This window comes from Phaethon lepturus, unplaced genomic scaffold (genome assembly GCF_000687285.1).
Source record: "Phaethon lepturus isolate BGI_N335 unplaced genomic scaffold, ASM68728v1 scaffold31154, whole genome shotgun sequence".
Lineage (NCBI taxonomy): Eukaryota > Metazoa > Chordata > Aves > Phaethontiformes > Phaethontidae > Phaethon > Phaethon lepturus.
The window spans coordinates 46,313-62,663 of NW_010537537.1; the positions used below are offsets into that span (position 1 = coordinate 46,313).

A 16,351-nucleotide genomic window follows, 5' to 3' on the forward strand; every position below is an offset into this window, starting at 1 on the left:
TTAGTGTCAAAATCAAAATTTTGAACTCTGCAATTTTTAAGAATGTTTAGCATATACTGATTAAAGCATGTGAGACAAAAATCTTGCTTTAGGAAATCTGTTTGTTTTCACCATTGGTTTATTCCTCTTGTTTTCCCTCTCTCAAAATCTTTTGTATCATTGTTTCCAAGGCTGGGGACTGACGTTCCTCTCTGTGAAAATGACTTGCTACTAGAAAAGCTTTACTGTGATTAGAAATGTACAAATGATTAATTTTTGCATTATTTTCTGTCATGTTCTCCAGCTGAATCTCAGCTTGGTACCCAGCAGAAGGAGTCTTTTCAGAGCTTGGAGCCTAAGCGTCCTCCACCGCCTCGCCCCGTTGCTCCTCCTGCACGCCCTGCTCCACCGCAGAGGCCACCTCCACCATCAGGTAATGCGGTGATGTATATCAGGAGGTCAGGAATATTTTATTTCAAGTCTGTGAGATGAGCTTTGAAGTTCCATGCCCAAGCTACATATTATATTGTTGGTTTGGGGCTTAATGGAACATAGAAGTTTTTCACTAAAATGTTTTGTTGATGGATTTAGTAGCAGTAACAATACAGGAAGTAACAGCATTTTTTAGTACCATTTAAATATTATTGTCTTTGCTTAGGGAATAAGTTTTAAAAGTTTTATAAACTTACTTTCACAGTTTAAAAATGTGGGCTTCCTACAGCAGTGTTTGCTCAACATTTTCATTTGTATAGCATCTTCATTTTTAAAAGAAAAGACAAATAATCTTGTGCATTCATTAGTTTATATTCCTTTAATTTTGGCATCAGTATGTATGCATTTTATCATGTCCAAGTTTTTAATGTATAGTTCATCGGGATCATCTGAAAATTTTAACAATTGAGCACTAAGAAACTGGATGTTCAGAAGCATATGGGCAGCATAGGTACTAATAAACTGACCCTTGTCATTTTTAACTTTCTCATTCTTTTTCTTCCCTCTTACTGTACTGGTATTTTTCATTATTGCTGCATTCATTTCTTAAATACTGTAAGGCGGTAGGAGTCCTGCACCTGCTAGAAAAGAATTTGGAGGTAATGATTTTAATTGTTTTCAATATGACTGCGTAGCAAAACTACTGTGGTGGTCTGTTGTGACAATACTTAATACGATGATGTCCAAAGGTATAAAAATCAGTAGTTCTTAAAGATCAATGTAATTCCTTTCTCAGGGTTTGTATCCTCTTCTGAATTACATTTGACTTTTTAGTGAAAAAGTATTTATCCAGGAGATGGTACATTATAGTCAGATAGATTAAAATTGTTACACATTTTTATTACTTTGTCTTGATCAAAGTATACCCAGCTAACTTTTCTATGAAAGCAGAAGCTTGTCCTTAGTTGTGAAAAGGCTCGCTTTTTTCCCCACAGTCCATGACAAGGAGCATTGTAAAACGGATTGTGATTGTAGCTACTTGCAGTGATTATCCATTAATTAATTGTTCAAGTTGAAACTACTGCTGGTCTGGCCCAGTTTACCCCAGAGGTGAGCAGTTAACAGAGATCTCCAAATCACTGAGCTATATTTGTCTCTAAGCTGAACACTAACATATGGGTATGTTTATTTTCTGTTTCCGAGTCTGAAATGTGCCCCTAAACCATTCCTAGAGACATGAAACATCCTCCATAGTTCTTGTAACTAGTGCGTTATTCAGAAACACAAACTTAGCAAAAGAATTTATCCAGTTACTTTGAAGGAACTCAGGAGCTACAAGTCTTTAAAAAATAACAAAATCTTGAATTAATTCTCTCCTAATTCCTTCCCTTTTGATAATGCTGATGGCCTTATCAACCCTTCAGGTTAGTTTTGGTTTTTTCCAACTTGATCTGGTTTTGTATGCAATAACAACTCGTGTTCTCAAAGTTAGTCTGACTAATCTTTGTCCTTTGTCACATGCTTCATAGTTGAGCTGTCCTGCTTGGACTTAAATCAACTCATTAATACATGGGATAGAGGGAGAAAATTTAGTGCCTCTGAAATACTTTCTTAATGGTTTTTCAGACGTTGCCAATCAGTTGGTAGGAAAGAGGTTTTTTTGAGAAAATTTAAAAGTTTTGGGCAGTCTCAGAAAATAAGTAAACTATTTTACATAGTGTGTAAGTATCAGCTAACTCATTCTGATGTTGGGTGGAGATGTGCATGGCTCTCAGATAGAGCTGAGGCGAGGAGGTTATTATGCCAAAGGCATAATATTTCAAATTAGTTAAAATGCTTAAGTTTTAGAAAACAGCCAGTTTATACATAACACCAACATGTGTGAGATTTAATTCACTGTACTACTTCAGTCCTATGTAGTTTTATGCGCACTGACACAATCCTGTTTGCCTAGTTTGTCTCAATTGTGCGAAGACGAGCCTTCTTTTTTTACCCTCTTTTCCCAACATAGCTTTCCATAAACAATTGTAGCTTGCATAAAACTCGCTTTTTATGCAACCTTTTACAAGAGATTGCAGTATATATTATTCTGACCTAAAGCTCATCCCACTTTTTTGGTCATCTTCATTTTCTGCTCATTATGCTCATGAAGCATAATGGTTTGCTTTTCAGCGATACCTGAGCTCAGCTCCTGAGCTAGCACAGGAGTAGAAGTATGAATGTCATAGTGTGTTATTATGCTTGGGGAAATGGCATCTGTTTCTCTTACCTAGAATGAAGGCTCCTAAAGGCACAGTGAAAATATCTCTGTGTACTATAAAAGTGTATTAAACTTTGTTTGGAGACTTCTGTAGCACATGCAAAGTGACGCTGATTATGTCTTTAAAATGTTGTGCATTTTAAATGTGGGGTTTTTTTCCCCATGTGTTCTAACCTTTTTTCTGAGTGCTTCACTCCCTTCAATGCCCATAACATTTCTTTTAATGGCTCAGTATGCTTTTAAGATGGGAGCAGGATCTGGGCATCTAAGATTTTTTTAGAGTTTGGTCATATTTTACATCAGAAGTAACCCCGAATTCAAGGAAACAAGGCTATGTAATCACTGCAGGAGACTTTGCAAAGTCTAGACTTTTCGCCTGCTAATATGAAAGATTTCCACTGAGGTTTTTATAAGCTCTTAATTGTTTATAGTTAAAAATTAAAATGTTGTACCCTGTTTACCCAGGATTTATTTTAATACACTACAGAGTAAATTCTTACAGAAAATTAAAAATTGCGAAGGCTGCTATTATAAATTACTTGACGTTAAAAAATAACAGTTGTTTTGTTTTCCTAAGGCTTATAGTTGTCTCTTGTCATTGGTTTAAACTGTTAAAATGGAGTTAAGATTGGGTTAAGACTGAGAGAATGCACAGTATTTTCAGTATATGCAATGATTTGGGTAAAATGCATTACATTTTTACTGTGATTATGCTCCAAATAAATAAAATAAACCTAGAAAATACAGTAATAAAGTTGACATTAAAAGAAAGCCAAGTATGTTAAGCTGTGAAAATACATGCACCCAAGCAGCATGTACTTATTAGTGTACACTGATATTTATAGTCACACATTAAACTTAGCCTTGCAAGAACCATTCAACATCTTTATTTTTCCCCTGTAGCTTTTTTTTTTTCAGAGTAGAGTTCAGGTTGTTTGGGTGCATTAGGATATGGCAATCATTTTGAAAAAAGCTTTTTTGTTGTTTTTGTTTTGTTTTTTAAAAAAAAAAGGGGAACAGCATCTTTCTTCTTTTCTTGCTGAAGAAGGAATGTTCAGTAATGGAGGAAACAAGAAGCCTTAATGCTAAAACACTAAATGCATTGTTCAAATGTAGGCAAATGGCCTACGTTTTACATATATATACACACACACATGCACATGTGCACATATATGCACATTTTACTTTCTGAGAAGGTGCAGTTGCTTTATTTTCCATTAAGCTAATGTCTAAATGTAATCTTAGCAAAACATGCAGTTCTGTCTAAAAGATGTCAGGGCATAAGTTACAGGGTGTTTTTACATAAATCCACTCCTTTTCCTTAAAATATTATTTAAAACAAATATGTTATATCTTTACTTGCAAAATACTGTTTCAAACTGCACTAGAGATTTCAAGCTATATACAGACTACAGTAACAGTTTAAAATGATACCCAAAAATGTGTTTCAGGTTGAGATGTACATTTTCCACTGTCCTTAAGATTAAAGTCTTCCTATAATACCAACTGTGATAGCATTATCACAACACTATAATTTTGCTTTATCACTGTTGAAAAGTATTATTAGTAAGTGAAATTTGGGGTATTTGACCTTTATGCCCTTTCTCTCCCATATAATGAATATTTTTAAATTTGCAAAACCTTTTAAAATAGTTATGCACAGAGTCTTCCTCTGTATGGTGCACCAACATAGGAACATGTCTACATGCTATGGTCAAAGAGGTTCTCTGCCTTCCTTCTCCTGAAAGGAGTTGACTTAATTAATCATCTTGCATAAAACAAGATTTGCTTAACAATTGCATACTGAAAATACCTACTCAAAGTATGGGCTGAGTTGAGCTTTGGGAGGGGAAAGTGCAGAAGACCTGTGACATGAACAGGCTAGTTCGCTGTCTTGGAGAGGTTTTATATTGTCCATTTCTGTTAATAGTCTGAGAAGAGTAGTTAGCTTTGTCTCTGTAACCACAGAGGGTTCAGAGGAGCATCCTGTACTCTGTTGGGCTGCTCTCTACCTCCCTTTATTTTCTTCCGGTTCGCAGGTAGGCTTCATATAGTCTATGGATTACCACTTTCTTTTCTCCCCGACGATTCCTCTGGGAGAGGGACAGAGGTAGTACCTGAGAGTCATGAGATGTTCTCAGGCAGTGCTCTCCTCCTGTGCCCCCTCCTTACAAATGCTCTCTGTTCATCCCTCCTCAGTGCTGCTTCTCTCGCAGAGAAGTTCAGTCGGAAACTTTTGTGATGGAAATCTAAGGTTAATTGGCAGAGCCTGGCACTCACCCAGAACATATAACATATGCCAGTATTTAACATCTTTGAACCAGATGTTTAGCAAAACCAGAGATTTGAAATCTCTAGAGATAATCGCATACCAGCCTCATCTGCAACCTTCACTCTTCCTACTGAGTGACACCTCCACCCATATCTGACAAAATTCACAGCTCTCTTGCGAGAGCAGAGAGAGCTCGCAGATACCATACATTGGCACATGATGAGAAAACATGAGGCTGTGTCATCGCTAAGGCAAAAGTTGCTTTTAAGGTAGGCTTCTTGAACACTGCCTCCCTTTCCTTCCTCTATACTTGAGCCACTCCAGAGTTGCCAGATATTACTGTTACTTATTCCTATGCGCATGCCTTAAGGATTTCTCCTTGCATACCATCTAGTGTTATCTATGTCCTGCCATGTTTTTACCACATAATTTTATGGGCCCGGTATATGCTTGATCATATTGCAGAAATAAAATAATTCAGCATGGTTATGCATGATTGAAAATCTTCTTTCTCTCAATCTGAACTGTGACATCTATTGCGTACTAGTTGATGCAGCTTTCCCAAGTACAGAGTGCTGCTTGGAGATAAGAAGACAATTCTGTAGGATACAATACATTATATAAAATGGGAAACTTGCTTATTCATATGTAGTCTTGGCAGAAACATACTACATAGTATTCTCCTGTATTACAGGAAGCGGACTTAATGTTGCAGGGTATAACTGGTGCACCTGTTTATTTTCAAGTGTTTGAGTATAGATATGTACTCTGCATTAGAAGAATTTCAAGATTGACTTTTAATATCATTCTGAATTTACAAAAGTTTGTGGAGGGTGAATACTGAAGAAATTAAATTCTCTTTCAACTGCAATGTAAAATTGAAATAATAGCATGTTTCTAAACATGATCATACTTGCTGATCTCTTAATTCTTATCAGTCTGGTTTCCCCGTGCTGCTGCGGTTATCTCCTACAAGTAACTACAATCCAGCTAGACCATTTTTAAATTATGTAAAGCTGTCTCGTGGCAGTGTTCTTTCTGGTGTTACTTTCTCGATCTACTGCTTTTCTTATGCAATGTACAGCTTCTCTTCTTTCTCTGAAAAGGTCTTGGAGCTCCTCCCAGTCCTGGGGTAGCTAGGAGAGAAGTAGAAGGTAACATAACAATTTTTGTATTCTAGAAACGGATTTGTAATTTAATACCTGAGTAATATGATTGCCTTTGTGATACTAAAGGTGGTTTCATGACCGTGTTTATTGTGTAGGATCTTTTTTATTTAACATAGTTTTTAGACAGGAAAGTTGCTTGCTGCTTTTCAGTGTGAATTTTTATAGAAGGCAGTCTTCATTTATGAAAAATGAAGTGAAAACCTAGACTGCACTAACCAAGAATACTTTGAAGACTGACTCTCAGAAGAAGCTGTAGCTGACTGATTGCTATACCTGTAACTAAATCAGGAATCTAGGAAACCTAATTTTTCCATAAAGAACTACATATGTTCATATATTTGGGGGAGAGAAATTTCCATTTAAATAATTTAGCCTATGATTTAGTATTTTTATCACTTCCTAAAGAGATGTAGGTACAAAATACAGTGTATGTATTTTCATTCTGGTGCCTAAATGTGACATACATTTATGAGAAGCCTCTCTCTTGCATTATTCTAGTTGGAGTCTGTGCATGTGGTGCTGAATGGGTCCTGTTTTAGCCATGCCAGCAGAGTCATGTTTTTGGGTTTCTTCGTATTCCCTCAGCAATGTGACCCTTTGTAGCAAATCTAGGTATGGCAGTGAAAGTCCTAATATAGTCACACTCAAGATGTCCTCCTGTGTACTACAATTAATTTTGGCTATATTGCTGGTTCATTTTTCTAAATTGGCAAAATCACTATATGCATAGAAAAGTTGGAAGGGACCTCTGGTGGCTATCTAGTCTGACCTTCTGCTCAAAGCAGGGCAAACTGTCACCAAGTTGCTCAGGGTACGAGTTGCGTTACTGATAACTGTACCCAGAAACCCAGTCTAACTGGTTCTGAGAAAGCAGGGCTGTCTGACAACTGGAAGCCAATTTGATAAACTAAGTGTGTTATGTACCACAGAGTGTTCCTTCCAGTTACTGTAACTGACATAGTGATTTTACCTTCCTGGGAAATTTGCAACAGAAACACAAGCCAGAATCCTAAACTTCTTTGCGTGTTAGAAATTGTGCACTTTTCTGAGGTAAAGATAATTTTTCCATATCTTGGCACTTCACAACTTGAATGTTGCATACAAGGTTGTCATTAGCATCAGCATGTAAATGTTGAGGTTGGTGCTGTAATATATTTATCCCATAAACAAAAAGATTAGGTTCAGGAACTTTGGTGTAGACCCTGTAGATTGCTGAACCATGTGTAATAACAGATGTACTCTTCTAATTGCATGATTTTTGAATCAGCATGTTACATAAGTTCTCTTTGTTTTAAAGACTGCTGTTAGAATACCTGCAGAATATATTACAAATGAAAACAACAACTTCTAGCACAATTGAGAACACAGGGTACCTGTTCAAGTGGGAGTCTTTAGCTTGCAACAAACAGGAGGTGATTTGACTTAATTTATAAATAGAAGGGTCAAATTACTTCACGTGTGCCATGGGATAAGAGTGTGCTAGAGTAACAGCTTAGCTGGTGGGTAGACTTTAATATGTAGCAACTTCTAGAAAATCACTGTCTTTTTGCTCCCATTTTCTTTAGTGATAATATACCATTGCCATATAAGACCTGTGACTTATCTAACAAAGATAATCTAATCTTTTTTTCATGCTTCAAAGCACAAAAAAGTCCTGGAACACAAAGAAAAGATAACTTAGGTAACACAGATACATGTTTTGTACTAATTATAACACAGAAAGTAGTTGGTTTTGACATATATTCTAAGTCAGTGATCTCTAATATCTGTTCCAGTTCGTAATCAGCCTCCACCTTCAGCAGCTGGAACTTCAAGCACAGGAACTGCTGGGTATGGTACAACCAGACCGGTAGGTATTCTGGCTTAAATAATTTTCTTCCTAAGTTTCTACAGTTTATTATGCTGCCAATGGGTTTTTGTAAGTCATAACAGATGTAAGAAAACTGCAACATGAACTAGTCATTCTACAGCTTATATGAGTTAATCGCCTCAGTAATTCTTACCTGTTGACTAAAAATACTCCAGAATATAATATACTGGACATGACTTTATTGTTTTGCACTCTATGCAGTCACTTCATAGGCTCCCAAGTAATACCACGTTTTATGTCCACTTTCAAATAACTGCAAAGTGCAAAGATATTCATTGTATTATATGTTCCTGTTGACTACACTGCTTATTTGGTATGATAAAATGTATTATCTTCTGTGCTGAAATGTATATCCTGATGGCAGTTAATTGCTTGTGGGCAGTTACAGTATTATATAGGCAGTTGATGTATTATATTGCTGATTCCAGTGTAATGGAATTTTGTACCTTGTTTTAAAAATAAATTTTGATACAGGTCTTCAGGTAAAAGTGAAACATTCACCTATTTCGACAAAACATTCAACAAACATTAGTTCTGCATTTCATTATTTGTGGAACTGAATGAAGGATTTATGGGTGACTGAATGCTTCACTACAAGCAAGAAATCAAGAGATGGAAGATATCTGCCTTATTTTTCTTAACAGCAGCAAGTAGGAGCCTTACATTAGGGAAGGAGAAAGTGTTTTAATAGCTATAGGTCTGGTATTTGTTGATAATTCTTTAACTTTACGGCATATTTCAGAGAGAATTTACGCAGCAGCATGAAGGACTTTTCTTTCTGTATTGACGTCAGCCACAGTATTTGTGCTTATTTTGTTGCCTCTGTTGTGGCAGTTCCAGGCTCTTTGACTTAGATCATACTTTTTTATACCTGGATGTTTTGTAGACTAAAGAGCAGCAAAAGTTGGCTCTTTCTTACCAGTTTCTTGGTCATTAGAGAACTTTGTTTTCCTTCTTCAAGGCATTTCACTCTTCTCATTGGGATAACGTTCACAACAACACTGACAGGATGGAGAGCACAGATATGAATCTTCAGTAAGGATAAAAAGCATTCTGCTCATGTAAATCTTAGTGGGATAGATACTGATGAGGTTTTTGGCCTACGTACAAATGTGGTACCTCTTCTTTTAATTCCATACCTCTCTTTCAGGTAAAGTGATAGACCAACTGTTGTGAGTAAGAGAGAGAGTGTGTGAAGAAGTCATTAAAATAAAGATGCAGCTAACCATAATTGATACATTCATTGATATATGAGTTCTTGTAGAGCTTAAAGGAGTTGTACCTTACTGCTATTGCCATTTCTATTGAAACTACTGAAAACTACTATTGAAAGCTATCACTGAAATTCCTTTTTGTTGATTCATTTTTCTCAAAGAGATTGATTCTCACAGTGAACAGTTCTTGATCTTTGCACTATGCCCTGTTCTAAAATTTGGATGGAGAAAACCTGCTATACATAGGAAAGAATGTATTCATTTATCACCATGTGCCTCACCTTTTTTTTTTTTTTCCTTTTTCTGTAATCTGGCGCCAGCACAGGATTTGCCATTTTTGAATCAAAATAATTGAATAAAAAGATCTGGTATATGGAAGAGACTCCACCAGAATCTTGGAATAGGCATAAATGCAAGAATTTTTGTTCGTATGAACAAGACAGAAAAAAAGTAGTACTGTTCTCTTGTGCTGTGCTTCTCAATGCCCAGGCTGGACTTGGACTACTGTTAGAGCTTCTTGCCAGTTTCCAGAGAGGACCATGCTACTGAAGTTGCCATCATAATGTGACAAGACAAAGCTGACTGCACCTCTTCCTTTGCAGATGTTGAGATTTTCTTTGAAAATAAAACCCAAACAAACAAGAAAACCAAACCAACAAAACCAACCAAACAAACAAAAAACCCAGAACAAAACAAGCAAATGCAATAGGAGACTTTTTTTCAGACTTCTAAGATCTGCAAGGCTTTTCAAGCCTTAGCTCAATCCTCGTTTGGATCTCCTAACTGACGTTGCTTCTTTCCTTTTTCTCAGGTTGTTTTTGAGCAGCATTTCATTTCAAGGATTTCAGGACCAGGGACAGTAGCCACGGTGGGCACCACTTCCCACTGAGTGGTCCCAAGGATTATTTTAAGCTTTTTTGGTTTCTTTTTCTGTTCCTTTTTGATGTACATTTTTTTTTCATACATTTTGGCATTTAATCCAACCATCCTTCTGCCTACCTTCAGAATATTCAAAGAAATGACAAAATGCATCTTGGCAATTAAAGGGAAGATAGATATTTCAGTGGTTAGATGGTTTAGAGCATTTTGAAAGTTGTTAAATGGACTCAGCCAAGCATAATGAATCAGATGTTAATACAAAGTCTTCGAAGTATAGTACATACATCTAGTAAAAGTAAGATCAAGGATGATGCTTGTGTTGTAGTAGTGAAGTTTCTTTGCTTGTTTTTAAATCACGTTTGTGTAGAGAGTTGTCTAATGGGGCTTGCTCTGAAAACCAGTTCTAGAACATCCACTGTTAGTAAGATTTTGTTGGAATATACCAAGTACACAAAATTTTAGAGGAAACAAATCTTACAAATTATCTTGCCTCATGATCTTTTTTTTCTGAAATCTAGCATTTTTATTCTAATGCTTTACATTCAGCTTTCAAATGTGATGTTTGTAATTAATTTATCTTCATTTGTAATCTGTTTTCCATTTCTCTTTAAATACTGATGTAGACTTCTAAATTTTGTTTTATGAGAGCAATTCTATTCCCAGCTTATTAACTTCTATTCAAACAAGTTTGGGAAGACTCCAGCTTTCAGATGAGGCAGAGTGTATGTTTCATTAATACTGTTTGCTGAGGAACAGGAGTAACTGCCTTACAGTTAGCAAACATAAGCTTCAAAGAAAAGAACTAACCATAGCCTTTTATGTGTATCTTGGACTTTCGCTATATAAAATTGACAGTAGCTGCTGTTTGCAAATGGCAGGCTATAATTATAGCCTAAAAGGTAGATGGTGCCTACAATCTGCGTTGACAGGGTGTTATCAAAGTGTCCTTACGAGATCTCCAGATAAAGTAGGTTTTTTGTTGCTTACAATTCACAGACTTAGGTAAAATACTAACAAAATAATAAGTGTTTCAATCATTGTTGTGCAGGTAAATATTTCTATAAAGTTGAAAACTGCTGTAAAAATCCTTTGCTTTGAAATGAACCCTCATAATGTTTCGAGAACATATTATTTGCTTTTATATGTACATAAAAAATTAGCACACCAACTGTTATGAAATAACTTATTTTTTACAGAGTCCTAATCATTCTGAACCATTTAACAGTAGATGACTACAGATCCCAAGTAGAACTAAAATAATTTCTTTTTACTGATTATGTCAGACTGTTCCACCTCGAGCTGGAGTTATCAGTGCACCCCAAAGCCATGTCCGTCCCTCGGGGGGAAGACCAGCACCTGAAACTCAAACCAAACCAGCAGAACCACCAAGGGGTAAGTTTACTTTAGAAATTAAATATAAATGTCACTGTTCAGTCAGGAGGTACTGTCTCTAGCTTGAATGCTTTATTTTCAACAGATATCTTCATTTTTCACTAGAAATTAAGATTCTCAAATGTAGTAACGCTTGACAGTTTCTGTTAGTATTGATCATTCAGAAGTACTGTAAACCCTTATTGGATAATAGGCAGCAGAGGAGATCTAGATCCACAGAATTCACACCATCAAGAGAAACTTTAATCAGATTAGTGTGTTCTGGACTGGGCATACTGGTGTGTCCTATCATAGGTGTTGGTCACTGGATCATTCTCTGCACTTCCTAAACTTAAAGTTTTTTTTCTAATTGTATTAATATCAAAATACGCATTTTGTAGTAGTGACTTCCAAAATACAACTTTTAAATACAACTGAAGTACACTTAAGAATGACATGGTTTCTGGTTCTCTATTTCGTATCTATAGTAATAATTTTTAATGGGGATATGCTGAGCTTTTGATGACTTCTAGTTGCCATAAACAACTGCTGTTCTTACAGCCCCTTCTTCTGCATTTCTGTCTGGTGCTTTTACAGCCACGTGTTCTCATTCATGCCATTCTTAAGAGTTGTTATAATTCTTTACAATGAAAAACACTGCAAATACACTTGCAGGTTCAGCGCTGCTTCCTGAACCACTAAAGCCTCAGGCTGCTGGACCTGCTCAGCCCACCACTCAGCCACCACCTGTGCTACGGATGCAGGAGCCTCTGATACCTGTGGCATCGCATCCATCTCAGACATGTGCCCCACAAAGTCTGGAACCCCCACAACCACCTCCTCGTAGCCGATCATCTCACAGCTTGCCTTCTGAATCTGCTCCTTCACAGCAGCAAGTAAGTAAAAACACCTTGTCTGTACGTTTTTTCGTTAGGTAGATTAACACAGCTTGTACTGAGTGCTGTAGATTTGTGAGGAATTCCTAAAGCAAGCAAGCAAACAAATAAAAATAAAGGCCAAAAGATTGGATTCAAAGATCATCAGGCACTAGTAGGATAATACTTAATTGCTTATGTATTGTCCATGAATAACTAACATCGCAAATACTAAACATTTAAGTTGAGATTTTGTATGACAGATTTACAGCTTATGGACAGCTTGTTCTTAAAATTACGTTGTCATTTGACAACTTTCTATGGAAGAATACTCAGTCTAAGAAATTTAATTTTATAATGACACATGCATGACTTAAACTGTATAGTGACTAGCTAACACAGCTTTGATTACAAAGTAAGCTTTATAGATTGCATGATGTGGTGCTTTATATTGATGATAATTCATTGCAGGAAGACGATACTGATAGATACTTCATAGAATACATTTCTCTGCATTTGCCAGTGTCATTTAAGATACAGAAACATATCAAAATAATCTGAAAATTTAATACAGTAACATAAGTATTCTGTTCTGTCAGGGCACTTTGAGTTATTTTCAAAAAAAACTAGGAAAAGATATAGTTTCTTACTACTGTTTAAAAAAATGCAGAAGTAGGTTTTCAGTGTTGTTTATAGATACATAAGGCTAAGCTTCTTCACTAAAGGCCAGTGCTGTTAGTTTTTACAGCACCAGGTGCTGGGCCAGATAATACACTACCTGAATAAAAGTAAAAATCTATTGAAGCTGATAGATTTGTGCCTAGTTCTTACAAAGAGTATATTTGTAGGTTTGTGATTTTTTTTTTTTAAACATAAACTCTGCTGTAGATATTTATAACTATGTAAGTTTTCATCAGTATTTTGGATTTTACCTTATCTCTGCATCTGAAGCCCACTTTCACTAAAGCAGTTAGCTAATATGTACTATGTACCACAGTGAAGCAGACAAACTCAGTCCTCAGTGAGTAGATTTTGAATTCTAATTGAAAAATCTTTAAATACGCTTCCTTTCTTTCTGCTGAACCTCTCTCCCTGCCTGTTAACTTTTTTTTGTTTTGGAAACTTGGGCCAAAAAATTGAGGGTATTTTTGAATATACAGGTAGAATATGAGGGCTTTTGGTAGTTTGTTAGAAAGTATGAAGTGTTGCCAGCAGAGAATATACATGGAGGCATAAGGTACTTGAGAACATACCACTTTTGTGAATAGAAACAGATTGTATCGTGTCACTTTTGAAAACCTCACACCTTCTAAATGTAGTTTTACCACTGTTCATTTTGTGAAAGAGGTACAAGCAGTTCTTTCAAAATTATTATGAAAATTCCATTTATCTGTGTGTATACACAGCAATCAAAAATATGCTTAAGACGACTGTAAACTGGTTTTTGAGCTGTGTAATGCTGTGGCTATGTTATTAACGATATCCAAATTAGTTTAAGACTAGTTTAGGGAGCTATAATTTTCTCTGCAGATTTCTTTAATTAATGCAGGCTGTGCAATCACAAGGAAGGCCCACTTTGAGCTTCGTTTGTTGTCTCCAGCTTAGATTTTTTTATTACCTTTTTTTTTTTAGTTAAATGATGTTTATTTCAATTTCTGATTATCATTTGTAAGTATGACGTTTTCTGAGAAAAGGTCTTTAAATAAATACAAAGTCTTTTAAGAGGCAGTGGATTCCAAGTCCATCCTTTGATTCAAAGCTTGATTGTGATATTTAAGAACCTAAGTATCTCCTTATAAAAATAACTGCTTGTATACCATGTGAATATTCAGGACTCTGTAGATTACCAAGCAATAGATTAAAAAAGAAAAGTAGTTGTTGTAAACAGTTTTACTTATTGTAAATTAAGGAGATTTTGGGTTTTGATTGAATGAGAAGCCTTACTTTTTTTTCATCGAGAAAAACTATTACTATATAGATGAGTGGTTATACCAACACAGTTTCCAGAATGAGGGCTATAGTGCTTTTCATGTTAATAGGTGGTTAGAATTAGGCCATCAATAGTCAAATTCTTATAATCAGTCTTCAAAAAATAGCACAATCAACTGCACAATGAATGTCTATATGGCAATAACTTTAGAATTGGCTTGAGCTGGTTTTTTTGACTCTTAGTGGTAGAACTTATAAGTCTTACCATAGATTACAACAGAAGTTTAAAATTTAGTATACTGTGTAATAAATATTTTTGGTTTTTATTCATATCTCAAAAAATGGCTTTGTGAAAACTTAAAGTATTTTTAACATGAGGTTGCTTTGTTACTTGAATTTTCTTCCTAATTTTCTTTCCTTTGATGTCTGTTTCTCTTTCAAAGCAGGAGCAACCATCAGGGTAACAGGTATCTGACTATTTACCAGTCTTGTATGTGGTCTCCATCTATTCAAGCAGAAAAGATGTATGAATCTTGTTTTCATACATCTGCAGTCTCATCCCCGTTAAAAATCACCTGTCCACATTAATGAATTGACTGTCATACCATAGTTTGCTTTTTCCTTTCATAATGCAATTAAAATTGATACCGTTAACTGTATTTATTAGTGCCATAGCAAACATTTTGCTTCATCATCTTTTATGAGACAATTGGAACCTCATGTATGTTGCTTTGTCACTGCTGCATCTCCTGGTCTCAGTCTACTTGGAAAAAAATGAGTAGGTGTTTGAGTTAGTATTTCTCTTTAATACAAATAAATCCTGATGCAATTGCATGGCCAAAGTTTTTTCAAAATAAAACCCATATTTCATATTTCTCAAAGAATAGAGAACTCACTGCAACCCAAAGTAAAATATACTGTTTGTTACAATTTTAAAAGCATTTGGCTTCAGAATTATTCAGAGCAATTTTTTACTTACAATAAAGAGCAGTTGGGATTCGTAGTTTCTTTGGGATCTTGCACTTTTTGATTACTTGGTTAATGAATACAGGATTTAACCAACTGGTGCCAAGCTGCATTTGATTTAAATTCTTTCCACAGTTCAATTTTTCACATTTCTCCCCTCAGTTACTTGATGCCTTTGTTTTCATATTATTTTCCAAAACGCTTACTATATACATATAAAAATACCAATATTGAACTATTCTGTTTATGTTTGGTAACAGTAGGCCTCATCTATTTTAGAAACTGTGATGCAGTAGTACCAGGGATGCATGTAACCAACATTGTTGTTTCAAAAAAAAAAAACCACCAGAGCAAATGCATTGTTGCCAGCATACTTTGATTCTCCTGCCAACCAATTCAAGCTACAACTGCAATTTTTTAAAAGAAATTGTTATGCTGGATACATTGGGAAAAACCTACAATATTCCTATTATTCCTGAGAGTCTCTAAAGCCTGTGGACTAATTTTGCATAGCTGCTTAGGCAGGATATGTTGAGACACGCTTCAAACTATTCACAATAAATGCAGTAAAAACAAGATGTTTAAAGAATGAGGTTAGGCTATAATAATAGTATGTTGTAGTTGATAGTTTTAGCTAGCATCCTAGTTCAACAAAACATTAGTTAACAATTTTCATTATAATATCCAGACTATTTAGGTCATGTGTTAAAATGATGGATTTGTTTGTGAAATTTGAATTCTCAGAAGCTGTTTTAACTTAAGCATAATTCTTTGCATTTGTTTAATAAGGGAAGCTCCAAACTCTGTTCTGTCAGTGTGATGACTTGAGCAAAGGTAGATATTCTACCTTTTTGGACAGTTGTTACAAGGTATAAAAGTTGCATTGTTGTTTGAAGAAATTTATAAACACAGGAATATTTTGTTTTTAAAAGATGAGAAGTTCTATGGAGAAAACTCTGTCTTCTCCATTGGGTATTATTCTAAACAATGATAACTTGCCATTTTAAAATATTACAAACTGGTGATCGTACCTTCACATGTCAAGAAGCACTGGAGATGCCTACAGATGCATACGTCTACATAGAAATGTCTGAAGTGCGTATACTAATAACACTAATTTTTCCTTTCATTGTGA

At 35.5% G+C, this 16,351-nt stretch overlaps 1 protein-coding gene across 2 annotated transcripts in view; it reads left to right on the plus strand.

Annotated features, from left to right (window-relative positions):
* The window catches only part of SYNJ1 (synaptojanin 1), a 60,068-nt gene extending 45,354 nt beyond the window's left edge, over positions 1 to 14,714 (plus strand). Inside the window, exons 24-31 of one of the 2 annotated variants that reach the window (XM_010286519.1) lie at positions 307 to 412; positions 1,032 to 1,070; positions 6,050 to 6,097; positions 7,755 to 7,793; positions 7,888 to 7,961; positions 11,359 to 11,467; positions 12,122 to 12,342; positions 14,694 to 14,714. In XM_010286519.1, coding sequence (XP_010284821.1) covers positions 307 to 412; positions 1,032 to 1,070; positions 6,050 to 6,097; positions 7,755 to 7,793; positions 7,888 to 7,961; positions 11,359 to 11,467; positions 12,122 to 12,342; positions 14,694 to 14,714 — 657 coding nt within the window. The remainder of the gene's footprint in view (positions 1 to 306; positions 413 to 1,031; positions 1,071 to 6,049; positions 6,098 to 7,754; positions 7,794 to 7,887; positions 7,962 to 11,358; positions 11,468 to 12,121; positions 12,343 to 14,693) is intronic. The other variant, XM_010286518.1, reaches the window with a different exon arrangement.
* The last annotated feature ends 1,637 nt before the right edge of the window (positions 14,715 to 16,351 follow it).